This window comes from Babylonia areolata, chromosome 5 (genome assembly GCF_041734735.1).
Source record: "Babylonia areolata isolate BAREFJ2019XMU chromosome 5, ASM4173473v1, whole genome shotgun sequence".
NCBI lineage: Eukaryota > Metazoa > Mollusca > Gastropoda > Neogastropoda > Buccinidae > Babylonia > Babylonia areolata.
The window spans coordinates 48,940,072-48,968,067 of record NC_134880.1 but is presented as its reverse complement, the minus strand read 5'-3'; the positions used below and the strand labels follow the sequence as shown (position 1 = coordinate 48,968,067).

General features: G+C 40.6%; 2 protein-coding genes across 4 annotated transcripts in view; one reads left to right on the top strand and one right to left on the bottom strand.

Annotated features, from left to right (window-relative positions):
- LOC143282123 (uncharacterized) overlaps positions 1-2,210 on the bottom strand; it is a 46,470-nt gene extending 44,260 nt beyond the window's left edge. Inside the window, exons 1-2 of one of the 2 annotated variants that reach the window (XM_076587638.1) lie at positions 2,078-2,210; positions 671-771 (exon numbers count right to left, since the gene is read on the bottom strand). In XM_076587638.1, coding sequence (XP_076443753.1) covers positions 671-749 — 79 coding nt within the window. In that variant the 5' untranslated portion in view covers positions 750-771; positions 2,078-2,210. Of the gene's footprint in view, positions 1-670; positions 772-2,073 lie in introns of both variants that reach the window. The other variant, XM_076587639.1, reaches the window with a different exon arrangement.
- Positions 2,211-2,429: 219 nt separating this feature from the next.
- LOC143282122 (uncharacterized) lies at positions 2,430-26,099 on the top strand. Of its 2 annotated transcripts, none has more exons than XM_076587636.1 (13): positions 2,430-2,472; positions 4,833-4,936; positions 5,982-6,170; positions 7,716-7,834; positions 7,986-8,138; positions 8,574-9,285; positions 10,746-10,870; positions 11,766-11,932; positions 12,818-12,856; positions 15,490-15,586; positions 18,905-19,076; positions 20,745-22,116; positions 23,406-26,099. In XM_076587636.1, exons 2-13 carry the CDS (start codon positions 4,858-4,860, stop codon positions 23,515-23,517), a joined length of 3,336 nt encoding a protein of 1,111 aa, XP_076443751.1. In that variant the 5' UTR covers positions 2,430-2,472; positions 4,833-4,857; the 3' UTR covers positions 23,518-26,099. The 2 variants fall into 2 exon arrangements, with proteins under 2 accessions (XP_076443751.1, XP_076443750.1); XM_076587635.1 differs by lacking the exon at positions 2,430-2,472 and adding an exon at positions 2,479-2,660.
- The last annotated feature ends 1,897 nt before the right edge of the window (positions 26,100-27,996 follow it).

Here is a 27,996-nt window from a genome sequence, read left to right as displayed (position 1 = left end):
TTATATATGTGTTTGCATTTTTTATTTCACCTAAGAAAAAAACTTCAAGAATACTATGTCAGCTAGAGAAATTAATGTGTCAAGTATGCCAAACAAACAATGCATGAGAAACATAATCAGTCAACAGAAAAGAACTGCTCATGAAAGAAGCTATAACGAAAAGGACTACAGGGCTGGGAAAGGGGGTGGTGGGGAGGGTTGGGAGGAAGGTGGGGAGGGGGTGGGTTCATGGAAAGAAACTGAGACTGAGACAGACAGACAGACAGACAGACAAACAGAGAGAATGAGAGAGAAGAGTGGTGCATGAGTGAAGTAGATATCACTATGTGTGTGTGTGTGTGTTGTGGGATTTAGGTATGTATGAGCATGTTTGTGTGTGCGTGTGCGTGTGCGTGCATGAGTGCATGCGTGCGTGTGTGTGTGTGTGTGTATGTGCGTGTGTGCGCGCGTGTGAGCATGTGTGTGTGTGTGTGTTTATCGATCTGAATGTATCTCTGTGACAACTGATTGAGTATGTTTCAAACAATTTGTTTGTTATTGTTGTTGCTGCTTTCTGTTCTCAGCATATTTTGATATTAGTTTATTCATCTGCAACAGATCGAACGATCAAACAACAAATCTAAAACAAAAACTTAAAAAATTACCAGAATGATAATACATAGATACATACCTGCATCGTTGTAAACAGTCATAGAACCTTGAATATTATTCACTGTTGTTGCATTCCCAATATTGATACTGGAATCCATGTTAAACTGCCAGTCCTAGAAACTGAAACCAGAAAGAATCATTCAAACTCATTAGATTATTATTGATTTGCTGTGTTTTGTCATTGTTGTTGGGGGTTTTTTTGTTTGTTTTTTTCTTCATATCACTCTATAACTGATTTGACCCAGTTATTTGGTCAAAATATACATGTGCAAACGTTATATCGTAAAATAGAAACACACCTGCAGTCAACATGCAGAACATAAGACATGTAAACTGTCATGCCTTTCATGGTTACATTAGAAAATAATGAATCACGAGATAGTCCAGCCTTACAGCAGTTATAACTCTTGGACTTTATAGATGCTTGAGGCCTTGCATGGTAAGATTCTTTGTTATTCTTTAGCTCTAAACACACATTTTGTGGCATGCATGGACTACCTATATTGGTAGCATTTTGGATTATATATTGTGGGTATTTGTATTTGTATTTCTTTTTATCACAACAGATTTCTCTGTGTGAAATTCGGGCTGCTCTCCCCAGGGAGAGCGTGTTGCTATACAACAGCGCCACCCAATTTTTTTTGTATTTTTTCCTGCGTGCAGTTTTATTTGTTTTTCCTATCGAAGTGGATTTTTCTTCAGAAGTAGACCAGTGAGCATCAAGTCTTGTCTGTTGGCGTTATTATGACCATGTCTGGCAAACTATTCCAGGTGTTAAAAATGTGTTCTATCAAGAAGAGCTCCTCGTGCACTCAGTCTACAGTGTGATTTGCTCAACCTGTGACTGTTCCCCCTGACTTCCGTAGCAACTGCAAGATGTGCAATCTGCATGAGGTCCCTGAGTGTGTGTGTGTGTGTGTGTGTGTGTAAATTATATGATATCAAGAATTAAATCAATGAAAATGGATGACTGTTGGTATATAAAAAACAACAACTCTGTATTTCAAACGTTTCGCTCTGTACCCACTCAGTTAACACTATCAGAAATAAAATGCTATTATATATGATTTGTAACGAATTACATTTTATCAACTATAACTATTTTTTAAACACAGATCATAACAAGCATCAGATCATAGATTTGAATAATAATGTGTAATGTAAGAATAAAATCATAATAAATGTAAATATTATTGTCTTTGTGTAAACTATACCTGACGAGAGAAACATGCTTTTTTGTTCAGATTTCGGCGTTTTTTCTGCTATATTATATGCGTTAATTATAAACTGAGTAACTTATATTACGCGAAATTATACGTTGCTATGTGCGTGTAAACGATTCCTCAATTCTTTTCGTTACACGATCAAATTCGACATGCCGATGATTCCTTACGAATAAATCTGTGATTCAGAATAACGTACCTACCTTTGTTGATGCTTGTGATTGACTTTATGATATTTAACACTTTTAAAAGATATAACGAACGTGGGACTTTTTTTGTGATAAAAATATTTCCTGCTTCCTCTACGTCAGCTTTCTCACAAATTGGGAATTCCCGATTTGGATTGCGGCATGAATGAAAAAAAGTTAAGTGCGTTCACGTTCTTGTGATATTATACGAGATTAAAAAAAAATCAGTGAGTGCTGAGTTATCATCTCTACTCATACCATATACACAGATTCTAAAGTGAATCGAACTGATTTTTAATGTTGTATAATTTCGCTTGTTGCACAAAAAAACAAAAAGAAAGAAAGAAAAAAGACAAACTCGAGGAGAGTCGTCACCCCTTTTCCGCGGCTTTTCGGGAAGGTTGCGCAATGTAAGTTCGTTATTAGCTCAAAGTATCTCGGAAATTAAAATGAATATGTCTGAGGCTGGACTCCGGCTTGATTATCAGTCAGCTACACCAAAAACATATCCAGCGTATGTGTCATGCAAGACCACCAGCATCCAATAACTGCCAAAATGAGCCAGTTTTAGGCATAACTACAAACCAACCGTCAACTGGTACGTTTGTGTCTCAGTTTCTCAAAGAGGCGCCGCTGCGTTCGGACGAATCCATAATTTCACTGCACAATGTACATCTGCTAGGATGCTTGACAGCAGCATACTACAACGCGCATGTCAGGCCATGAGTGCATGCATATATATATTTGTGCACCTAGCAGAGTGGATTTTTTTCTACATCATTTTGACAGAGGACAACACTTCTCAAGTTCTGTTGCCATGGGTTCTTTTTCATTGCCCAAAGTGCATGCTGCACAAGAGACCTCGGTTTGTTGTCTCATCCGAAGGACTAGACGCAGAGTTTGATTTTCCAGTCAAACTTGGGAGAAATGGTGAAAGCGGAATTCAAACCCACACCCTCACAGACACTCTATTTCCAAATAATAGCGCCATAACCATTCTGCCATCTTGCTTCTGAGAGAGACAGTATAAACACACACACACACCACACACACGTATATATGTATGTATGTATATATATATATATATATATATAATATATATATATATATAAAGGGATTTGAGAAAGAGCTTTCCTCTCGAGATGGAGTTGTGTTCACAAGATGTGGACATTCACTCCACCAGTCACACAGAGGAGGAAACGTGGATATATCCTATTGCCTGTTTTCAGCCTTTTTGTCCACTCCATTTCTTTTCTGGTCAATCTGTTTAGATAAACACTGTCAACAAATTAGAACTTCCAGCGGCTGAGTACATGCAGAGTGCATGTCCTTTCCTGATTTTTGGCAGAAAACAGTAGGAAAAAGCAGGAAAAAAATGTTTGAATAGTTAATGAATTAGGCTTTTACAATATCTGTAGAGAAAGTCTGTCAGAGTCATAAAAAAACCCAGTACTGAACATTGAATGCAGCACCTCAAGTATAGAGAGTTCATTGGATGCTGAAGGACATGCAAATTGTAGTGTACACATACATTGCATAATTTGATACTTTTTATGTGTTTTGAGCTGCTATATAATTATTATTTGCAAGTTATGATGGAAAAGAAAAGTTATTAAGTATAAAGTGTCCCAATTATAGTTGTATGTGTTTGACAGTGAATGGATAGCTCTTGAGAGAGCTATTTGATGGAGCTAATGATGATGACTGAAGATGATAATAGTAGTTAAATGTGTGTTTGACAACGAGTGAATAGCTGTTGAGAGAGCTATGATGGAGCCAAACATGATGACTGAAGATGATGATAGTAGTTAGATGTGTTTGACTGTGAGTGAATAGCTGTTGAGAGAGCTATGATGGAGCCAAACATGATGACTGAAGATGATGATAGTAGTTACTGGTATATGTGTTTGACAGTGAGTGAATAGCTGTTGAGAGAGCTATGATAGAGCCAAACATGATGACTGAAGATGATGATAGTAGTTACTGGTATATGTGTTTGACAGTGAGTGAATAGCTGTTGAGAGAGCTATGATAGAGCCAAACATGATGACTGAAGATGATGATAGTAGTTATATGTGTTTGACAATGAGTGAATAGCTGTTGAGAGAGCTATGATAGAGCCAAACATGATGACTGAAGATGATGATAGTAGTTATATGTGTGTTTGACAGTGAGTGAATAGCTGTTGAGAGAGCTATGATGGAGCCAAACATGATGACTGAAGATGATGATAGTAGTTACCGGTATATGTGTTTGACAGTGAGTGAATAGCTGTTGAGAGAGCTATGATAGAGCCAAACATGATGACTGAAGATGATGATAGTAGTTATATGTGTTTGACAATGAGTGAATAGCTGTTGAGAGAGCTATGATAGAGCCAAACATGATGACTGAAGATGATGATAGTAGTTATATGTGTGTTTGACAGTGAGTGAATAGCTGTTGAGAGAGCTATGATGGAGCCAAACATGATGACTGAAGATGATGATAGTAGTTACCGGTATATGTGTTTGACAGTGAGTGAAGAGCTGTTGAGAGAGCTATGATGGAGCCAAACATGCTGACCGAAGATAATGATAGTAGTTATATGTGTGTTTGACAGTGAGTGAATAGCTGTTGAGAGAGCTATGATGGAGCCAAACATGATGACTGAAGATGATGATAGTAGTTATATGTGTTTGACAGTGAGTGAATAGCTGTTGAGAGAGCTATGATGGAGCCAAACATGCTGACCGAAGATAATGATAGTTGTTATATGTGTGTTTGACAGTGAGTGAATAGCTGTTGAGAGAGCTATGATGGAGCCAAACATGACTGGAGATGATGACAGTGAAGAGGAGGACTGGATGGACACAGACTGGCACACCATTCAAGGTAAACTTGAAAACATTCTAAAGGTGGGGGTTGTGTGTGGGGGGAGGGGTGGGGTGTGTGTGTGTGTGTGTGTTGTTGTGCTGTTGTTGTTTTTGCTTTGCATTTAAAAATTCCATTTTGATAACACATAGACAGCTGATATGAGTACATATGATATATGTAAAACAGGAAAAGGGGACAAAATAGTTGAAACAAAAATAGCAAACACAAAATAGCGAAACAGAAAAGAAAAGTTACATAATGACAAACAAAAAAAGTAATGTATTGAAAATGTTATAAAGGTTGGTTACAAAGCAATATGAATCAAAATGTCTTATGAGCATGTTGGGTTTATCCAAGGGTCAGCATTTGCTCTCTTTTTTTTTTTCTTTTTTTAAACAGGAGAAGTAGTTTAGAGTATACGGATCAGCTGCACTCTTTTTACACCTTGAAACTGAAATAAAAATCAGATGTTAATCACTTTATGCCTCATTTGTATCTTTGGGGGAAAACAGTTTCATTCTTCTAAACTTACAGGATCTGACAGATGTATGAAAACTGAACTATGATATTTGTGGGATGAATTGTCACATAGTAATAACTCAGCTTCAAGAGATGACTTTCAAAATAGAGCTGTCTTTAAAACTTGTTTGCTAATTTGACATGTGATTGATTATCCTTTCTGACTCCACTTCAGACTGGGACGTGTTCACTACTCCAGACAAATTCCCTTTTTCTTTCTTTTCTTTTCTTTTTTCAAATAACCTACATTAGAGTAATGTTTTTTTAAAGAAGAAATATTCTGATGGATAGTGAACCTCACTGGTTTTTTATTCTATTCTGTCAGCTGTGCAGCTGTTAGGAACAATACAAAGATTTTCACTTGCAAAAAAACTTGTCTTTTAGTCTTGGAAATGATGTTGGTAATGTACATATGAAAGTTTGTACATTTGCTGATTGTGATTAGCCATACCCACAGACACACCCTCACTGGTCGTCCATTTAGCTGTGGATGTTTGCTTTTAAAGAGTTTGAATAACATGCTGAAAAGTATGTGCCACTACAGACAGCAGCAGCAGCAAGACCTCATCAGAAAAGAAGAAAGAGACAGACATGAAGTCCCAGGAAGACAACCAGTCCTTGAAGGAAAGTGGCGCCTCCCTCATGACACGCATGCAGCTCAACGACCACAAAGCCGGCATGAAGGGACTGGACAAGGAGCACATCAACCGGATCATTTACGAGGTTTCCAAGGGTGGGTGCCATTAACTTGATTAAGTGAGGTTGACCGGACAACGTGCAGCATGCACCAAGGAGCTCAGCACCTGTAAACATTGAAATGATGTCAGATTATGATCTGTTGAATTGGTAGTTGTAGTTGTGTCATAATTTCATGACTTGCGCTTGACTTGGATTCAAGTGAGGGAGAGTTGTGCAGGTTGTCAGCCTCACTCGCTCATCCTGGCCTATCTGGACCCAGTGGCAAGACATAGTCGAGACGGCTGGAGTTATGTCAGGATGCATTGGATGGCCGGCAGTGTTCTGTATGTGTCTCGCTGCGCCCTTTTTAGCACTCCATGGTGCATTGCTGAGAATCACCTTTCTGCCCGTCGAACCAGTGATGGTTTCTTCCACGCAGTCCGCCGAATCCAGGCATCACACTCTAGGTAGACAAAAACCCTAAATGTTCTGAGTCCATGGCAGTTCTTGCAGTGTGCTCGCAAGCCTCCCTACCCATTGTTTGGGCATCCTCATTAGCCATTGCAGCTGTTGGGAGATGTCTCCTCTTTTGCCTGCTCTGCCATTGGGATGACCTCTTTGTATTTGACCCATACATAGGTGCTGGTTCATGGGTGCCAGCAGGTATCCACTCATCGGTGTGCCATCCACGCTGCACGTTATATGTAGGGGGCCAGCAGCCAATGGTGTGCCAAATCTGGCAGAGACTGTTCCTCTCCAGACTGGATTTTCATGTTGGGTTTTCTCCCCATTTGCGGCAGGTACTGGGTTACTTGGTTATCCCTAGCATAGAAGAGCCTCTGATCTGACCAGGGTCATACAAGACAATATAATACTGGTCTGTTAATTGATAGTAGTGGTTGTGTATACAATATGGTAATGATGTATACAGTACAATACTGGTCTGTTAATTGATAGAAGTGGTTGTGTATACAATGCGGTAATGATGTATACAAAACAATACTGGTCTGTTAATTGATAGTAGTGTTTGTGTATACAATACAGTAATGATGTATACAGTACAATACTGGTCTGTTAATTGATAGAAGTGGTTGTGTATACAATACGGTAATGATGTAAACAAAACAATACAAAACAGAACACTACAAAACTGGTCTCTTAACTTCATAGTTTAGCAGTGTTGTACTTTGAAGTAACTGTAAAATCAATGTGATCACTGACCACCATGCTTCTTCAGTGCATTTCCATCCTGGACAAAAAACTATGCTACTCGCTAATAATACTTCAGCTACATTACATCATCAAAGAATGTTTGCTGTTGTATTTTTCTTTCTTTTTTTTTTCTTTTTCCACTGTGTTTTCCTGAGATTAAAGAGAGACTCGCCTGTATATATACTGAAGGAGAGATTGAAAATAGTGGACACATATAGCATGAAGTCTTAACTCAAATTAAGTGATATGATTTTTTGTAATTTTTGTCATTTACATCAAAAAGGCATGCTGAAAAAGTCTCAGCTCAGCTCCATTTCCATTAACAAAAAAAAAAAGAGAAAAAGATTAACCTACTTTAGACAAGAATCATATTCTTGTTATGTAACAGGTTCCCGATTCTTTGAGAATGAACGTCGGAAGGAAGAACAAGTGCAACAGAGGATCCAAGAACAAGAGAAACGAAAACTGGCCATCTCAAACCTTGAACTCCAAAAGGGAATCATTGAAGTAAGCTTTTTCATGCCAGATTTTGAAATTTTGATGTTTATCAAAAGAGCATTGCCTTGAAAGTAGTGACCAGTTTGATTTCATAATCATATGGCACACAAATATACAACCTGCATGTGTCTGTCAGTGCAGTATGATTTCATTTTTCCAGGCAGACAAGCTTGTGGCTGAACTGAACACATCCAGAGATCTGACCCAAACTATTGTCCATGTGGACATGGATGCCTTCTATGCTGCCGTTGAAATGAGGGATAATCCATCATTGCGCAGTAAACCCATGGCAGTTGGTGGAATTGGAATGCTGGTAAGACCTTAAAAAAACTATTGTTTAAATTATGTCTTCTCTTAAAAAATGAGGGGAAGAGACAGAAATTGATGCTGATTAATCTGCCTGTTTACCTGTCAGTGGATAAGTTTGTTTAAAATTTTATTACAACTATTAAATGCAAGGCGCAAAGCCACTTTGGGTTCTATAATAAATGCTTTAAAGATCAATTTCTGAGCAAGCAAATGTGTCAGGAAGACAAACCAATTTTGTGTGTCATTGCAGCCTCACATGCCTTTGATTAATTGAAACTGAGCAAATGAAAACAAGGTTCTTGGTTGACTGCATAAAGACGTAAGTTCTTCATTACTTAACGACTTCCCTGCAAGCTGTATTGATGTACATGTATCTGTTTGCCTTGAAAGATGACCAGCACAGAACTGATAGTGGTACATATTTTATCTTGTGTTTCAGTCCACCTCTAATTACGAAGCCAGAAAGTACGGCGTTCGGGCGGCCATGCCAGGTTTCATTGGCAAAAAGCTGTGTCCTCAGCTGGTGATCGTGCCGGTCAACTTCACCAAGTACAGGGAGGTCAGCCAGCACGTCCGTCAGATATTCGCTGACTACGATCCTCACTTCTGCCCCATGAGCCTGGACGAAGCCTACCTCAACTTCACTGAACACGTCGCCAAGCGTCAGACTCTGCCACCAGCGCACCGATCGTTCCTGAAGCGTTGCCAGACTCCAGCAGACCCAGCTTTTTGTTGCTGTGACCTGAACACAACAATTAGAGACTCTGCATTTAAGGACTACAGCGCAGAGACAAGACAAGGGACAACACATCGTTCTTCAGTGGATCATTCACAGAAGCAGGTAGACGTAAATGGAAATTGTGACAACAAGAATCCTGAAGCAGGTGTATGTGAAGATAGTGCAGATGAACCCAAGAGTGCAGATGAACTCAAGAGTGCAGATGAACCCAAGAGTACAGATGAACTTGGGAGGCAGGTGTGTGAGGCACAGCCGCAAGCCAGCAGACAAGGAGCAGCCCAGTTCCAGTGCCCGTCCTGTAGGAAAGCCGTGCCTGCCTATGAGATGGTGACGTTTGGTCTGGATGTGGAGTCAGCCGTGCATGAGATGAGGTGTCGCATTGAACAGCGCACATGTCTTACTGCCAGTGCTGGTAAATCAAATGGGTGATGTTGCCTTAGCTATTGTGTCTTCTTATTATTATTGTAAGATGGACGTTCTAGTGAATGTGCATGTTTGTGTATACATGGTTGTTAGCATATGTGTGTTTGTAAACAAGAGAAAGGAAGTTAGTGATGTGAAAGTGTTTTTAGACAGCAAGCATGTCTGCTCACAGGAAACACACATTTTCCTTTGTTCTTCGAAGGAAAGAAAATAAGAGATTCCATATATAATTGTGCACAACAAAATAGGTTTGCTTGCAAAGCTGGATGAGAACATGTATGCTTACAAATGCACATTGTTTCATTCACATTTGAGGTGTGATTATTCCAACGTACACATGCACTCAACAGTCACAGCCAGCTACACACACACACACACATGATTGAAAAGGTGTCAAAATACTGACTGGAGAAAAATGGTCTGCATCCTTCTTTCATTCCTTTCCTTCCATTCACATTTACATTTCTTTTTTTTTTTTTTTTCTTTTTACTTCTTTTTCTTTTTTCTTTTTTTAATTTTTATAGACAATCGCTTTATATTTGATGCTTAACTTAATGAAATAAAGTTGACCTGTCTATGTATGTCCTTGTGTTTGTGTATAAAAATGGTCAAGGGCAAAGGTCCCCAAACCTTATTTTTTTTTTTTTTTTTTTTGGGCCATCAGGGCATAGATTTCAAAGTCTGACACCTAACCATTATGCCTGTTTGTGTGTGGGTGTGTTAAATAGGGTTACATGTGTTTTGTTTACAGGTATAAAGTCATATGTGTTTTGTTTCTAGGTATAAAGACATGTGTTTTGTTTCCAGGTATAATGATACCTGTGTTTTGTTTCTTGGTACAAGCGCCATGTGTTTTGTTTCCAGGAATAAAGAGATTCACATGTTTTGTTTCCAGGTATAAGGATACCTGTGTTTTGTTTCCAGGTATAGTGATATCTGTGTTTTGTTCTTGGCATAAGTGCCATGTCTTCCCTTTCCAGGCATGAAGATACACGCGTTTTGTTTCCAGGTATAAGGATACATGTGTTTTGTTTCCAGGTATAAAGATAAATGTGTGTAAGGACCTGTGTTTTGTTTCCAGGTGTTTCCATGTATTAGGACCCATGTTTTGTTTCCAGGTTTACGGACACATGTGTTTTGTTTCCAGGTATAAGGATACATATAAGGATATATGTGTTTTGTTTCCAGGTATAAGGACATATGTGTTTTGTTTCCAGGTATAAAGGTACATGTTTTGTTTCCAGGTATAAGGACATATGTGTTTTGTTTCCAGGTGTAAGGATACATGTGTTTTGTTTCCAGGTATTAAGATGCATGTGTTTTGTGTCCAGGTATAAAGTTACATTTGTTTTTGTTTCCAGGTAGAAAGTTACATGTGTTTTGTGTCCAGGTATAAGGTTACATTTGTTTTTGTTTCCAGGTAGAAAGTTACATGTGTTTTGTTTCCAGGTATAGCCCCCAACATGATGCTGTCCAAGGTGTGTTCTGACCAGAATAAACCCAATGGTCAGTTCTACTTGCCTCCCACCTGTGAGGATGTCCGGCAGTTTGTCCACAACTTGCCCATCAGAAAGGTAAATCTTTTTTTGTCTTTTTTTTTGTTTATGGTTCGTCTTCTTTTCTGGAGCCTGTTGTCAGCTGTGCTGTCAAAGTTGCGGTTTTTCAACATATTCTATTTTGTATTTGTATTTGTATTTCTTTTTATCACAACAGACTTCTCTGTGTGAAATTCAGGCTGCTCTCCCCAGGGAGAGCGTGTCGCCACACTACAGCGCCACCCATTTTTTTATATTTTTTTCCTGCGTGCAGTTTGATTTGTTTTTCCTATCGAAGTGGATTTTTCTACAGAATTTTGCCAGGAACAACCGTTTTGTTGCTGTGGGTTCTTTTACATGCACTAAGTGCATGCTGCACACGGGACCTCGGTTTATTGTCTCATCCGAATGACTAGCGTCCAGACCACCCCTCAAGATCTTGTGGAGGGGGAGAAAATATCGGCGGCCGAGCTGTGATTCGAACCAACGCGCTCAGATTCTCTCGCTTCCTAGGCGGACGCGTTACCTCTAGACCATCACTCCACTTTCCCTGTTTCTCCTCCCCTATCCGCCTTTAGATCTTTTTCTTGGTTTAGGAAAATACAATTTGCTGTAAGAATGAGGATCTGTGATTTTTTTGTTTTCTATTACATTTGTTGCCGAGTATATTCAAGCATAGCTAAATTCACTGCTGGAGGCAGATTATTTTATCTAAAAATAGATACATTTCATTTTATTGTTTGTTGTTGTTGATGTTAATTTTTAATGAGCCGAGAATAAGTCTGCATATTTGACTTATTTCTTTACTGAGTAGTTCTTCTACATGTTCAGTCTGCAGTAGTGTATATTCATACACATGTTTTTTTCTGATGTTATTTTATTCACCTTTTTTTTTTTCTTCTTCTTCTTTTTTTTTTTTTTTTTTTTTCGTCAGATTTCTGGCATTGGTCGTGTCAGCGAGCAGCTGTTGGGGGCCCTGGGGATTTCCACCTGCCATGATCTGTTTGAGAAGAGAGCTCTCCTGTATCACCTGTACTCCCCCGTCTCCTTTTCCTACTTCATGCGGGTAGCATGTGGGATTGGCTCCACTCAGGTGGACAGGTATTCCAGTTCTTTTTTATGGCGCACTGTGAGTGTATGTCCATGCAGTTTCTTTATGTGTTTCAACTTTTTTTGTGTATTTGTGGTTCCGCCTGTAATTTTACACACTGTGCAAAAGTTCCATCCCCCTTTGTTTTTTTTTTGTTGTTGTCTCGCTTTGATTCATCCATGTGAGGTGACGGGCGCAATAGCCGAGTGGTTAAAGCGTTGGACTGTCAGTCTGAGGGTCCCAGGTTCGAATCACGGTGACAGCGCCTGGTGGGTAAAGGGTGGAGATTTTTACGATCTCCCAGGTCAACATATGTGCAGACCTGCTAGTGCCTGAACCCCCTTCGTGTGTATATGCAAGCAGAAGATCAAATACGCACGTTAAAGATCCTGTAATCCATGTCAGCGTTCGGTGGGTTATGGAAACAAGAACATACCTAGCGTGAACTCCCCCGAAAACGGAGTATGGCTGCCTACATGGCGGGGTAAAAATGGTCATACACGTAAAAGCCCACTCGTGTGCATACGAGTGAACGCAGAAGAAGAAAAATCCATGTGAGGTGTTTATTTGGATGCATGTGAATGATGAGTATACGGTAGGTATGCCTAAGACTAATTGCAAACAGTCCAGTCAAAGCGACCAGCTGAACGTGTGTTGTAGAGATATCAGGTTGTATGATTGTCAAATGTAGCTCTTCTGGTTTGGAAGGCTTTCTCTGATCGGATGCACCAGGAAAAGTTCATCTACTCCTTGTTTTCAACAGTTTTTTAAATGTTATTTTCTTTGACAATTTTTTTTTTTTTGTTTTGGGTTTTTTTTGCTTATGTGTGTGTGTGTGTTTTGTTGTCATTTTTGTGTTTTTCCCATTAATTAATGATTGTACGTGTGTCCAACAGGGCCAGTGAAGAAGAAAGGAAAAGCATGAGTACAGAACAGTAAGTAAAGTTTTTAGACCTCCTTGTGCAATCTTTAGCTTGTGAATAAATGCAGTGCACTTGGTCTGGCTGGCTGGTTAGTTGGTTGGTTGGCTTGATGGCTGTGTTATTACATTTTAAGTGATATGTGATTTTGATTGTCAGTAAGGGAAATGAAGTATCTGATTTCTCATTTGAAGTGTATATATATCTTGTGGTTTGGGGTGATAGTTCCCTCCCTACACCACCAATAGGGACCAGGATGTTGTGAGCTTTTTTTGTTGTTGCTGTTACAGACAGTGCACTACATTTCTTCTGAAAATCCAGCTAAAGTATTCTCCACTTTTCTATCATTCTCATCTTTTTCTCATTGGTTAGTTGTCTGTTCACATATGCATTCATTCATTTCAGCAAATGCATGCACATTCAGACAATGGATGTAAACAAATTGCCATGAGTGATTTTTGTAACTTTTGGGTGTTTTTTTTTTTCACTTTGTTTCATAATTCTCATTTTTTCTACTGTTTTCTTGTCTTTGTCATCTCTTCCTTTTTGAAAACCTCCACAATCATTGCATTCACTTTTACTTTTTCACAAAGCTTCCTTCTACAGTACCTACAATGGCAACACTTATCTGCTCAGACAGTCAAATATTATTGAGGTTGATGAAGGCTGGCATAGGCTTTTCACTGTCAGTTCTGCTTTGTTGTTTACTAGCATGGTTAAGTTACCAGGAGTGCTCTTTGTCACCTTTTTTCCCTATGGTCTGGGGATTATGCATTAAACTGAATAGTGAATCTTTTTTTGTTTCTGCTTGTATTGTTTGGTTACGCTGCTGGTCAGGCATCTGCTTAGCGGATGTGGTGTAGCGTATATATATGGATTTGTCCGAATGCAGTGATGCCTCCTTGAGTTACTGATACTGAAACTGATACTTCCCTGCTTGTAATGTGTCTTCCTTTAGTTATTTCCAGTTTACTGTGTTCTGATTTCAGGGCATTTGGAAAAAGCACACTTTCACGCAATTATGATGTATCGATTATTACTGGAAGATGGTAGAATCACATCCGACCAACAAGAAATTTTGAAAGAGCAGGTTATTTTTTTCAGAGAACATTACAAAAAAATCACTTAATTTTCAGCCACAAATTCCTGAAGATAGTATGGGTGATACTGTAGTTCCACAATTAAATGATGAACAAAAAGAAAGTCTAGAGCAAGATCTGACTGAGGAAGAAATTGCTATGTCTCTAAAATCAATGAAAAATGGTTCATCACCTGGTCGTAACAGAATAACAACTGGTTTTTGAAAACCCAATATGGATCTCGCCAAATTTCTTGCCTTCCTCTCCTCCTCCAAAGGCCTCTGCCTCTGCAGTACGGGTCCATCGCGCTGCAATCAGCTCCACTCTTCGGCAACTGGGCGGGCCCTCTTTCTCAGATGACCCCCTGCTCAGGGCATTGGTTCGAGGGGCTTCCCTCAGTCACGCACGTAAATCCCCCCGGACCCCTTCTTCGGACCTTTTTCTGGTCCTGCAATACCTCCGCAAGGCCCCCTTCGAACCCCTTGCTATAGCTCCCTTCAAGCTACTCTCCATGAAGACGCTCTTTCTCATCTCACTTGCCTCAGGCAGGCGTTGTAGTGAGGTTCATGCCCTCAGTGGCGTCACACAAGATACAGCCTTTAAGCCGGACGGATCTGTCTCACTTAGGTTCCTCCCTGAATTTCTTGCCAAAAATCAGACTCCCGGTACACCCTCTCCCATTCTTTTCATCAAACCGCTCTCCTCTCTACTGGCCCATGATAACGAGGACAGATTCCTCTGCCCGGTCAGGGCCCTGTGCATATACCTTAAAAGGTCGCATCCCTTCCGAGCGTCCAAACGACGCCTCTTCATTAGCTGGAACCTGGACCATCCGCGTGACATTAGCAAAACGTCACTGTCTCGATGGATAGTCAATGCGATTAAAGGTGCATATGCAGATGTAGGATTGAGACTTGATGCCTCCTCAGCCAGAGTACATGAAGTCAGAGCATGGTCCTCTTCTCTTGCTTTAGCACACTCAACATGGCTGCAAGACATCATGGATGCTGCCTATTGGAAAAATCCTGCCACCTTCATCGACTTCTACCTGAGAGACGTCGCAAGCCTGCGGGATGATGGCTCAAGAGGTATCGTTTCTGTGGTAGTTGCACAACAGGCCATCGCAGCACACAGACAGTAGAACAGGCGAGCCCTCCACCTTGTTGCGCTATTCTGCACTAGTTGGGTCACGGTTAAGTATGTGTTATTAAAAGGAAATTTTCTATCTAAAATTACGTTTAAATAACATACTTACCGTGACCCAAATTTAAGACCGTACCGTCAAAAGAGGGCGCTAGCCAGGGGGACAAAGGGGAGGTTACCTACTTCCAGAAGGTTATCAGCCGTAGTACTTTCGTTTTCTCTGCTTAGGCGGATAGTAGTTAGCACAGGACAGGAATGTCAGACCCCTGCCGGAGTCTGCACTATTTGGGTCACGGTAAGTATGTTATTTAAACATAATTTTAGATAGAAAATTTCCTTTTTGGTGTAAACTGAAACATAGGCTACTTTTCTGATTGTAATGTGTCTTCCTTTCTTTATTTCCACTTTACTCTGTTCTGATTTCAGGACGTTTGGAGAACTGAGTCAGCCTGAAGAGTTGTATGACAAATGTCTGGAGCTGTGTCAGTCGCTGGCTGAGGATTTGGCCAAGGAGCAGCTCAAGGTGAGTTTGGTGTCATATACTGTACCATGTCAAACTGATGCAAACTAGGCCTATTGTTTTGCTCTGCTTGGCCAAATTTCACGCGGCTCACGGCGGCACAAGGCAGCCCTTTTAGTTTTGGCGCGAAGCGGAGGGGAGAGGGATGAACAGCGAGCGAGCGCGAAACGTTGGAAAGGTGATAGCCTGGACAGACAGGCAGGCAGTATATGGGGCAGCGCTCTGGCGCACCACTAACTTCGCGCTATTCTTTGCGGAGCGCATGTTACACGGGCAGTGTGTACAGCTGTGAACAGCTTCGCTGCTGCTGATAAACTGTCAGAAACAGGGTTATGTGCTTTTAAAAAATAATACTCTATGTCAGAATGCAACAAGAAGGGCGCTATGGGTGTGAATGGATGTGTGATTTTCTGACAAATTTAACGATACCAAACATGAGCAGGTTTAATTTCCTACAGGCAGTGTACAAGCGGTCCAAAACTTAGCGAGCACACGAACATTCTGTTCGAACTGAGGAACACACACGGAACGTAGTTCAATTTCAACTCCGTGTTGTGTGTGTACATCGTTTTACTTGGAGATAAAACTTGTATCATGATATACATGCATGTCTCCACGATACAACTGGAAGGAAAATATAGCCGATACATTACCTAGAGGTGGCAGACCGCCCCGGAATTAGTGTCAGTATTTAACGATCAGCTCCACTGAGAACTGCTGCCAGCCACTTAAGTTTCACACTTCTCTCAACATCACGGGAAGAGAGACGGACAGGCAGACATATATATGCAGGGACAGACATACTGAGAAACAGAGGAACGTGTACGGAGAGAGAAAGGGGAGAGGCACAGAGAGAGAGGGAGAGAGACAGACGCAGAGAGAGAGAGAGAGAGAGAGAGACGCACACAGAGAGGGGGGGAGAGATTTTCGCCGACTAGATGTTTTGCGTGTCAGTATGTGTGCCTTTGCTTGCGACATGCATTTGGTCAGTCTAAAAGATACACCTTGACGATACCATGCTTTTAGTAAACGATCACAATGTAACGTACTGACATGCATTTGTAAGTTCTAAATAATAAAATCCATTCCTACCTGAACTTATAAATCCGTATGAACTCCTTGTTTGTAGTTGGTAATCCACTCAGTTGAAGTGTGACACTGACTAAACTCAAACATTTTTTTTCTTTTCTTGTTTTTTCCTTACAATGTGTGTGTGCGGGAGGGAGGGATTCAGGGTGGAGAAAAGAACAGGGCTGAAAATTTCTTTATTCTTTACTTTTTGATTTGTGCCGTGATTCTCCTGCTTGGGGTACGACTTGCTGAAGCATGGGGGAGACAATAGTCATGTGCTCTTGCATGATGACACGCAGTTTGTCATCTTGTGACTGCATCCCTAATACTTTCTTTTGAGTGAATTGACGACTGCGTGTGTTGCCTCCCCCCCTTGTTCATTTTTTTGTAGCACTTGATACAAATGCATGTGGGATGTTTGCCCTCTTCATCATTCGAAACATCTAGACCGAAAAAACGAAACAGTTCAGAAGAATACTTGGCACAAAGTCTTGCATTCAACCCCTTATCTTTATCTCTTCTGAGAACCCGCTCACCACACACACGACACATATAATCCAAACATCTAAAGTGTTCACTGAAGGTGTGTTGCCCAGTCCGCAATGCTGCCACTACCGCACCAGATTCCATTTTTGTCGGCACTCACACACACACACTTAGGTCAAATAACTGGATGTAACACAAACACTCGGACAGTGTCTGGTAAATCACACAACACACTTAAAGTTCACATTCACTGGAATCATGTACACAAAAATGACAGCAAACAAAAACCGGTGTGCACGAATATGATGAAATGAAAATCACTTAAACAATACACCTTTCTCTGCTGGAAACATAGGCACAAAGAGCGCGGCGCGCGCTCCCCTCCCCCCCCCCCCTCCCATCCCAGAGGAATCTAGGTCAGCAGCCGTGCTCCTGACCGCTCACTGAACTCTGAAACTAAATAGCTCTGCTGGAAGTTAAGCGGCACAGCCGTGGGCTAACAGTTAAAAGACGCCCCTTCTTGCCTGGTCTGCTCTTAGCCAATCAAACGTCTCTAAAAGCTATAAGCGCTGAATCATTCCTTTGGCCAAGGCTCTCCACGCCATCTTGTCAGGTTTTCGCTCTGTCTCGTCTTACACTTTTTTTTGGCTATTAAGCATATTCATTTGGCCTTATTTTGCTGCATGCGGCTTGTCTGTATACACTTTGTCATGTGTGTCCATTTTCTGATTTTGTATGAGTGAAGTGATCTTGCATGATAAATATGACTTAAGAAATGGACAGGGTTCATTCAGTATGAAAATTACTGTTACGGAATTCATTATAGCAAATTCAAAACAAAGATTACAAAAAGACCCCTAGTATAGGATTTAAAGCCATTTTGAGAAAGCAGTGAAATAACTTGTGTGTGTTTTGTTTTTATAATTCATGAGTGTGTGAATCAAAGTTTACCACAGTAATTGGGTATCTTTGATGGTAAATTATTCAACTAGTTTTATAGTTGTTTTTCTTCTTTTAGTCTTAATTTCTTTCTTTCTTTCTTTCTTTTTTAAATCAAAGATCTCTACTATCCAGTCACATTGTTTTGAGTAAAAACTTTTTTTTTAAATTGAAAGTAGAGTAACAGTGTTTGTACTGAAGAAGCTCCATGTATTTGATTTTTTTTTTTTAGGGTTTCTAGTTTGGGAATTCCCTTCACTTGGAATTATCTTTGCCCATGAATTTTATCAGGGCCTTTAGTGTCCAATTCATCTCTGCCATTACTCTGAATTTTCAGTACTGCTGAACGGGTTTCCTCCCACACACTGTAATACGGGTTAAGGATCCCATTGCCTGTTGCAGTCATCAGGGCAGTGAATTCATATCCACTGTGTTTAAATGCTTAAACAGTTTCAACCTTTTCAGTCAGAAACTGCTTAAAATATTCTCATAATTCAGTCTACACACCATTTCCTTTGTGCAAAACTTAACATGTCATTGCATCCCCCTAGCAGCTGTTCTGTTTGTTCACAAGTGTCATTGCCTTTGTTTTCTCTCACACATGAAAACTGTCTAGACTGCTGTTTAGTCCTCTTGAAGAGTAGTATTTTTTAGGAAACAGATCCGTCTTTCATGAATTGAATTGTATGTAACTTACTGACAATGATAAAAAATATGACCTAAGTTAGTATTTACTGAAGAAACATAGTATGATTAGACATACGTAGAACTTGGCATACACTGAAAAAGTGTACATTTTCCAACACACTATATTTCCAACTGCAGGGGAAAACTGTTTCACTCAAGCTGAAGACCACAGACTTCCAGGTTCGAACCCGTGCCCAGACCATCAGTAGCTACACCAGTGATGCAGATACCATCTTTTCAGTTGCGAGAGGAATTCTTCGTAACGAGATGCAGGCAGAATCCCCCAGACTCTTGAGGCTGCGGTTGATGGGTAGGTAGTTTTAAGCTAGCTTTGTGTATGAAAGAATGGCAGTGAAGTTTACAGGGAGGGGATGGGAATCAGACTGGGAAGTGGAATGGGAGTGGGAGAGAGGAAGAATGTGTGTGTGTGTGTTTGCACTGTTGTTTGTGTCATATTACTTTTGTTTTGTGTTTGAATATTTGGGCTGCTCTCTCTGATGAGAGCATGTCTCCACAGTGCAGCGCCATTTTTTTCTTTTCTTTTTTTCCTGTCTGCAAATGTATTAAACTTTGTTTAGTATGAAAGGTGATTTTTCTACAGAATTTTGCCAGGGACAACCTTTTAGTTGCAGTAGGTTTGTTTATGTGCGCTAAGTACATGCTGCACGTAGGACATCAGTTTATTGTCTCATCTGAATGACTAGCACAGACCACCAATGAAGGTTTAGAGGAGGGGGCATGGGGGAGGCTGTGGAGGGGTAAGGGTTAAAATCCCTGTCCATGCATGGGACTTTGAACCAGTGAACACTTGCTTCCTAGTTGGGCACATGACCACTCGGCCACAGCTAGTGTTGATCTGATAGTGAGCATTGTGGTGGAGTGGTGGTGGTGAATGGATGGGTAGGAGGGGGAACAAGGGAGGAAGAGAGAGATTAACCCCCTTTTTATCATTGGATGGGAAGAAGGGGGGGGGGTGAGAGGGACAGGGAGGAAGAGAGAGATTAACCCCCTTTTTTATCATTGGATGGGAAGGAGGGGGGTGAGAGACAGGGAAGAAGAGAGAGATTAACCCCCTTTTTATCATTGGATGGGAAGAAGAGGGGAGAGGGACAGGGAGGAAGAGAGAGATTAACCCCCTTTTTTCCCTTGACACCATCAGTCTTTTCTTGACCCACCCTGTCTTCTACTTCCCCCTCCTTCCTTTATTTTGTTATAAATTCAAGAGAATTCAGTGCGGATGTTTTGGAAGGTGGGTTCTCATCTTTGTTTTGTTGTGTTCGGTGTCATCAAGCTATAACTTCAAAGCTTTTGGGGAATAAATTCTGAAAATACATTTTTGCTCTTCACACCAGTCTTTTTCTTTTATTTGTTCACAACACTGAACTGCTGGATCCTGGTCAGTGATGCTCTAACCATGCCAAGGACTGAAAAAAGAACACCCAAAAAAGCAATGTCAAACAGCTATGAAGAAAATTAATGGATTAAAGCCCCTGAGGAAGGTCAGAGGCCAAATTACCGGGAAAACCTGCTGGAATCCTTGGCTTCTGTTTCCTTTACTGAATGCCTTATGGAAAGATAACCTTATCAGTATCCAAACTTCGACACACAACCTTCTTATTCCTTCTCTATACACACAGGATCATTCCATCGACTATTACTGATACAGTCCTTCGATAGGGATGTTGCATGGCAATGATTTTGGTCTTGTGCATAAGCTGTTGGTGTGCAGTGTCTGTACATCTGATAAAGATTCCGTTCCAGTGTCAGAATCCACCAAAACTTGTTAGTTGATTGTGGAAGTCAATATTGTGTTTATGTGCATGGGTCCAGATGTTGTGTGTGAATGGAAGCATCAGGAAACATGTGGCCCATAATGTAATTCTACTGGAATGTAACCAACTCTGAAATAGGAAAATATGTTTGATGACATTATGATCTCGCTTTCTGACATCAGTTTTGGTGCTTTCTTTGTTCGCAGGGGTGCGGATTTCCAAACTGGTCTCTGAAAGTGAGTGTCCTCAAGAAAAACAAAATACCATTCTGGGGTTCTTCAAAAAGACTGCAGTGTCAGACAGCTGTGATAAAAACCCTGCAGATCCCCCCAAACAGGGCAGTTCTCTCTCTGCCAGAAACAACCACAATGACTCTGTTGACTGTCCCAGTTTGGAAACAAGCAGCATGGGGGTACCGGAAGGAAATCTGCCTTCAGCGTTGGCTGATTGCGAACTTGAAGAGGAAGTGCATACCTCTGATTTTTATGAAGCATCAGTTCATCACAATTTTAGTGCAGATGAAGAAGACATCCTGATAGTCAGAACAAACCTTTGGGAAGAAGACAGGCAGTCTGGGAACAGCTTTCCAGCAGAACACAAAACAGGACCATGTATCAGTGATAAAGATGTCCATGAAAACAGCAGTGACATGATTGAAGGTACCACAAGAGCACAGAACATCCAGAAGCAACAGGAAGGTGACTTCAGTTCAGAAACATCACAAGCACAGAACAGTAATTTGAACAGCTGTGCAGGTCAGAAGAGCAAAGTAGAAACTTCAGCTCCAGCAGTGGTACCAGCAGACGCACCCTGTCTCTCTCACCATCGAGCAGAGGCAGCACAGATTGCTTCCCCCAGTTCCTATGGGTATGACTGGGATGATGAAATACGAAGCAGCAACACTGACAGAGCTCGTCAGAATGCTCTGGATCACTCCATGGCAAGAGATCCCTTCACTTGCCCTGTGTGCTGCAAACCAGTGGGCTGTATCAACCTCACCGATTTCAATGCTCACATTGACAAATGTCTCCAACCACAGTCGCAGCAGCCTGCAAGTTCTCAGGATTCTGTCACCAGGACATCTTCAACCAACAAAGCAAGTTCAGTTCAAACAACATCGTCACAGAAATCTAAGAGCGGTCGAAGCAACGCAAACAAACGTTCATCGGATGTGAATTCCCTGGCAGGTGATCAGAAACAGAGACAGGCGAGTGGCATGGTTTCAACAAGTGCTGCAGGTGACACAAGTGCTGCTGCTGATTCTGGAGTCCCCCAACCCAGGCTGCCCAGCATTCAGGGTGAAGGTGTTCCTGGCTGGGGGGAGGCTGGGTCAATGGAAACACCTGGCCTGGCACCTGCTTTGTACGGGGATCAGCGAGAGCCAGGGGTGTGTTCTGGGGAGGGGGAGTATTCCGAGGCGGGGTCCCTGGAGTACATGGTGTGTCCGGTGTGCGGGGCAGAGAGGGCGGACTGGACGCTGGACACGTTCAACGGTCACGTGGATGCCTGTCTGAATCGGGACACCATCTCCAGGATCCTCCGGGAACAGCAGGGCAGTGAGGAGCCTCCTCGAAAAAGGTACTGGCCCAACCTGAAGACATCAGCCAGCATTGCGCTTCTGTTGAATTTATTTCTTTATTTATCTTTCTCTCTCTGAAGACAGTGAGAAGCCACTTTGGTAAAGGTACCGTCTCGTCCTAAAGAGATCAGCCAGCTTTGTACTTCTGTTGAAGTTTTCTCTTTATTCATTTTTCTCTCTCTTCAGAGAGAGAGTCAGTTATGAATCCAGGCCGTGGTGTCTTTATTTTCCATGAAAGAGGAGCGGATGCTTCAGAAACGTGTCTTATACCCTGAAGAACTGATCAGCACTGCTTGAGACTGAGGTTGAGTTTATGCACTCATGTCAGCCACATTCTTTATAAACTCACACACACACATGCACAAGCACACACATGCACAAGCACACACACACACACACACACACACACACACACACACACAATCTCATCTTTTTCAAGGAATAGTGTTTTGTGTAGAACTTTAAATTACATCTCCATTGTGGTATCCAACTGTTGTTTATTTATGCAGACAGAAATGTCAGTAATTATTTCATGCTTCTTAAAGCTAGAAAACTTTACAATATTTGAGTCATCGGTGCATTTTAGATCAGATGAACACATTGAAGTATGAATCTTGCTTCTATGTAGGACAGTAGTTTCAGACAGCAGTGTGTGCATGGAGTAGTCCGAAGACTTTCACCCTGTTTTTCATTGCTGAAGAGCTCCGTCTTCCTTGTTTATTCACCATGGACACAGTGTTTTCAGTGAACTGGGTCTATTTTTAAACATTTTTTTGTTTTGAACTGAAACTTGCCAGCACTGTCCCAGTTTCATATCTTGTTACCATTTGTTACAGTTTGTTCCAATAGTTCACTGACATTGATATTCTGACAGTCATAGCTACCAGCCAGGGTCATACACCTCCTTTCGTCTTGTGAGCTGCTTGGAAGTTTTACAAGACAGACCTAATCTTTAAATAACAAATAGCTTCCCAATCAGAATAAGACTTTATTGCAAGTAAACATTGTAATATATACATTATATGCTGTGTAGGCTAACGTAAAAAAACAAAAACAAAAAAAACTTGTATATTTGCCAGTGTAACTGAAAATCACGGAAAATTCAAAATGTTGCTAAAAAAAATTATAAAAAAAAGTTCCAAAAATTAAATGTAAATCATATAACACTCCTCAAAATGTTTTTTGAAATGCAAAAATTTTTCTGAGTGTTATGCTTTGTGTGTGTGGTGTGTGTATAGTCATATGTATAATCATTTATTGATAACGTGTTTTTCTGTTTTATCTCTAGGCCTGCCAGCAGTCGTCAGGGAGAGAATGGAACCTGTCAGCAAGGTAAAAAGGCAAAGAAGAGTCAGTCTTCAAAAACAGAACGATCCATCTTGTCCTTCTTCAAGAGATGATGAGGTGCCTTCCGGTTCCTTCATTTCACACCTGCTTATGTTGCAAAAAAAAAAACAACTGTCCTATGCAGAAGATTGGTGGTTGAATTATTTTACTGGGCACTTCTTAGTATCCTGGCTTTGTGTGTCATGGTTTTACATGCTGATACAACAGTTCAGCATTCTTTAACTCTCTCCATACGAACGGCGAAAGAGACGACGTTAACAGCGTTTCACCCCAATTACCATCATCAAAATATTGCAAGCGGAAGGCTCTTATGCTGAAAAGGTGAATGTTGACAAAGACTACCACAATTCTGACGATGGAAGCTAAAGGTTGGGTCATTCAGACACCCACTGAACATCCGAGGGGTCTGTGTAGAGGAGAAGAGAGGACTGGCCGTACTGAGTGAGTTAAACACATGAAAGTAGCCTCTCCAATGGTGCAACAGTAATATTTCAGTGTGGACTGTTTTGCTCAGAGATGGCTCTTTGAATTACATCATAAGCTGGAAACTTAAGATTTTGATTGTAAAATTGTTTTGCTGTACAAGAGTTACTATTCTAAACCATGTAAGATTCCAGTAGTAGGTTTTGTTTTTTTTTGTTTTTTGGGTTTTTTTGGGGGGGTTTAATGTTTAGCAAAGGAAATGACCATAAAGCTGAACATTATGTGTATAGTGTTGTGCACATGCAATACATAAATATGTGTAACCTTTGGGGATGTATCCTATGGTACAAAGTAAATAACTAGTTCTTGTCTCAGGTCAGATTTATGCTAATACAGCCCTTTGAATAATGAAACAGGGGCATTGAGAGTTTGAAAAGTTTCAATAGATTTATCATTGATACAAATGTCACTGTACTGATGAGCTACCTTTCATATTTGACAGGCGGTACAAATTGATCTGCAGAACTGTTCTTTGTTGCTGTTTGCAATTCAGTCCCAGTGTAATAAATCTTCACTGGCAATCGTGGGTCCCACACGACCCAGAAGGGTACAAAAATTCAAATATCTCAGCCAATTCTTAATATTTTTCTATGAAATTTCAGAAATGCTTCCTATACCTAAAAGGCCAACTTTTGCAAAAATAAGAGAAAAAAATTCATTAATTAGTTAATGAGTAATTAAAGGTGGCGTTTTAACTACACACGGATGCTTGTGTGTGCCGTGTATGACCCATGCTTTTTAAAGACGAAAAAACGTGGTCACCCCTCGAAAGCTCATGTGGGTCATGCACAATCCATACCTTTTTAATAGTGATTTCAGAAGGTTTAATTTGCAATTAGAGAAGGAAAATAAAGAAGTTTTACTTTCAATAGCCTCACTACCCCACTACTCTCCCACTAAGGTGTGGGTAAAGAACAAAACAAAAAAAATAACAATCCTGAATTACACAGTGGCAGTACTGTTAGTGGCCCTTCCCATACTTTGCGGGTCTGGACCCATACTTTTCTACAGAGGCCAAACTTCTTCCTGTGCATTGTCTGTTAAAACAGACCTTGTGTGTTTGTTTAGAAAGTGGGCCCTTTTCATGCAACCCTTGCAAGGCAAAGAGTAATTTTGTGCCGATGTTTGTTGTTGTAAATATAAAGATAACACTCTCTGATTGTTCCATACATTACAGACACACTTTTAAATTGTTCAATACATTGCAGTTAGACTTGCAGTTGGACACTTTCCGATTCAGTACATTGCAGTTAGACTTGCAATTGGACACTTTCCGATTCAATACATTGCAATTAGACTTGCAGTTGGACACTTTCTGATTCAATACATTGCAGTTAGACTTGCAGTTGGACACTTTCTGATTCAATACATTAAAGTTAGACTTGCAGTTGGACACTTTCTGATTCAATACATTAAAGTTAGACTTGCAGTTGGACACTTTACGATTGTGCAATACATTGCAGTTAGACTTGCAGTTGGACACTTTCTGATTCAATACATTGCAGTTAGACTTGCAGTTGGACACTTTCTGATTCAATACATTAAAGTTAGACTTGCAGTTGGACACTTTCCGATTGTGCAATACATTGCAGTTAGGCTTGCAGTTGGACACTTTCCGATTGTTCAATACATTGTAGATAAACACTTTCCAATAGTTTCGTTTCTTGCAAATGAACATGCTCCAGTTGTTCCACACACATTGTATCTCAGAACAGTGAAGTGAAGCACACAACTCCTAGACCATTACAGTGAAGTGTTAAGAAAACATCCCTGGGTCTTTACAACTCCTGGCTGTGTGGGCCGTACTCTTTTTTTTTTTTTTCTTTCTTTCTTTCTTCTGTTTTGAGAATTGAATGGGATGCCTACAATTTCATAATACTAGAAGGATAACTTGCTGAGTTTATGCCGTAAAGACCTGTCATTAAACAATGTGTTATTATTATGGGTGAAGGATAATGATGCTTTGACAATATTATAGAAGTGTGAAATGCAGGTTTTGAAATGCGATGTCAAGTGTATAGCATATACATTGTCATATGTGTGGCGTTGTGCTTTTGACAGGTGATTGTGATAACCATAAGTGTTCATGCAAATGAATGATTCATTACTGATGTTAATGATTTATTGAAAAATGAATAAATAAAACGGTTGAAGAAAGTTTGGATCTGAAAGTGCTATTTTGCCACAAAAGTGTTGCCAGGAACTTAAAGCTGAAAATTGTCACATATGTACACAGTTTTTGGCTCATTGTCCACACTCATTGAGGAAATCTGAACTATCTTGTTCTGTTGATGGTTAACTCTCATAGCTTTATTCTTGTGGTTTTCAGCCTAGCTGACTGCACAGTGCACACACGCACACACACACACACACTAACATTAACACTAACACACACACAACCACACACAGCAACTGACCACAAAATCACTCTTAATGTTGTTAAACATGTTTACAGTTACAACACAGAATTCTAAGTACTGAGATTCAGTCTTTTGTTGTTATAATTATTTTTATTATCAGAAGATTGAAAATAAAATAAACAGTAAATATTCATAATCCTTTATATATAATATATATATGTGTGTATATATAATGGTTTGAAGTAACCAATGATAACAGGTGTTCAGTGTGTGGGACAAAGAGCACTGAGAATGAAACGCATTTCGTTTTAACTGGCCAGCATATTCAGACATTTGCAGGGGATACAAAATATTTAGTGAAACAGCTGTACAAAGTATTGGAGATCTCACAGCAAATTAAAGAAAGAAACAATGAATAAAATGAGTGGGCAACAAGAGAATATATAATATTCCTCCACCATAAAATGCAAATACCAACCAAGGCATGTATGAAAGGATTAAGGCAAAATAATCAGTGTCTGTTTCTGCTGAGATTCAGTTTCAAAAAGAGGTGTCAATGTGTTGTGACAAATCCTTATACACTATACCACATCTGCTAGGCAAATGCACAACAGCAGCATAACCCAATGGGCTAGTCGATCCTTGAATGCATGCATTGCCTCAGTATTATGTTTGTGTACCTAACACAGTGAATCTGCAGAATTTTGCCAGGGGACAACACTTGTGTTGCCATGGACCTGGTTCTTTTTCAGTGTGAGCTGCACACGGTCAAGATCTCAGTTTATCGTCTCATCCTAGAGTATGCATGTTCAGTCTGGGATCCTCACAGTATATATATACTCAACAGAGCATTGACAGACTTGAGGCCATCCAGCGGAGAGCAGCGCACTTGATAATGAGGTGCTACAGACACACCTCCAGCCCCTCAGAAAAGTCGGAGGATCTCAAGTGGTTTCTAGTCTTCAGGACAGGAGGCGGACAGCAAACCTTGCCAATTTCTGCAAAATTGGTCCACACTGACTACATCAAGAGCAAGTAGTTCCTGCTCCACCATGACAGCACCGCAGTCATAGCCAGCAGTCAAAGCTCCCACAGTGTCAACCCTAGTACCAACAGTTCTCGTTCCTCCCAAAAACCCTCAGGGACTGGTACAACTCACCAGAAAATGTAGTGAAGGCCAAGACCATCGACACTTTTGTGTCAAGGGCCTCCAAACTTCAATAGGGCGGCTCTTTTTCCAGACACGCGGCCCCTTTTTGAGCCACTGAATAATCAGAATGATAATTGTGGTCACTACAGAGGAAGAAGAATGACTAGACGCTGTTCGATTTCAGTTCCAGGCAAACTTAGGAGAAAAGGCAAGAGCTGTGCGGCGGGAATCGAATATGGACCCTCACGGTGGACACTGTATAACTGGCAGACAAGCATCTTAACAACTCTGCCATAAAATCTTCCTCCTCAAAAATGAGTGATAGGCTTGATAAATTAAAAAAAGAAAAAAAGAAAAAGAAAAGGATAATCATTACAATGAATATTTATATCCAGGTAAGTTCCTTTTGGCATTCTGCAGACAGCGAGTGAAGTAAAATTGATTTAAACAAGCGATGAAAAACAATAGGTGATGCAGATGACACAGTCCTTAAGGCCAGACACTACAGTCAAATAACGACTTTTTTTCCTCTCCAGTTA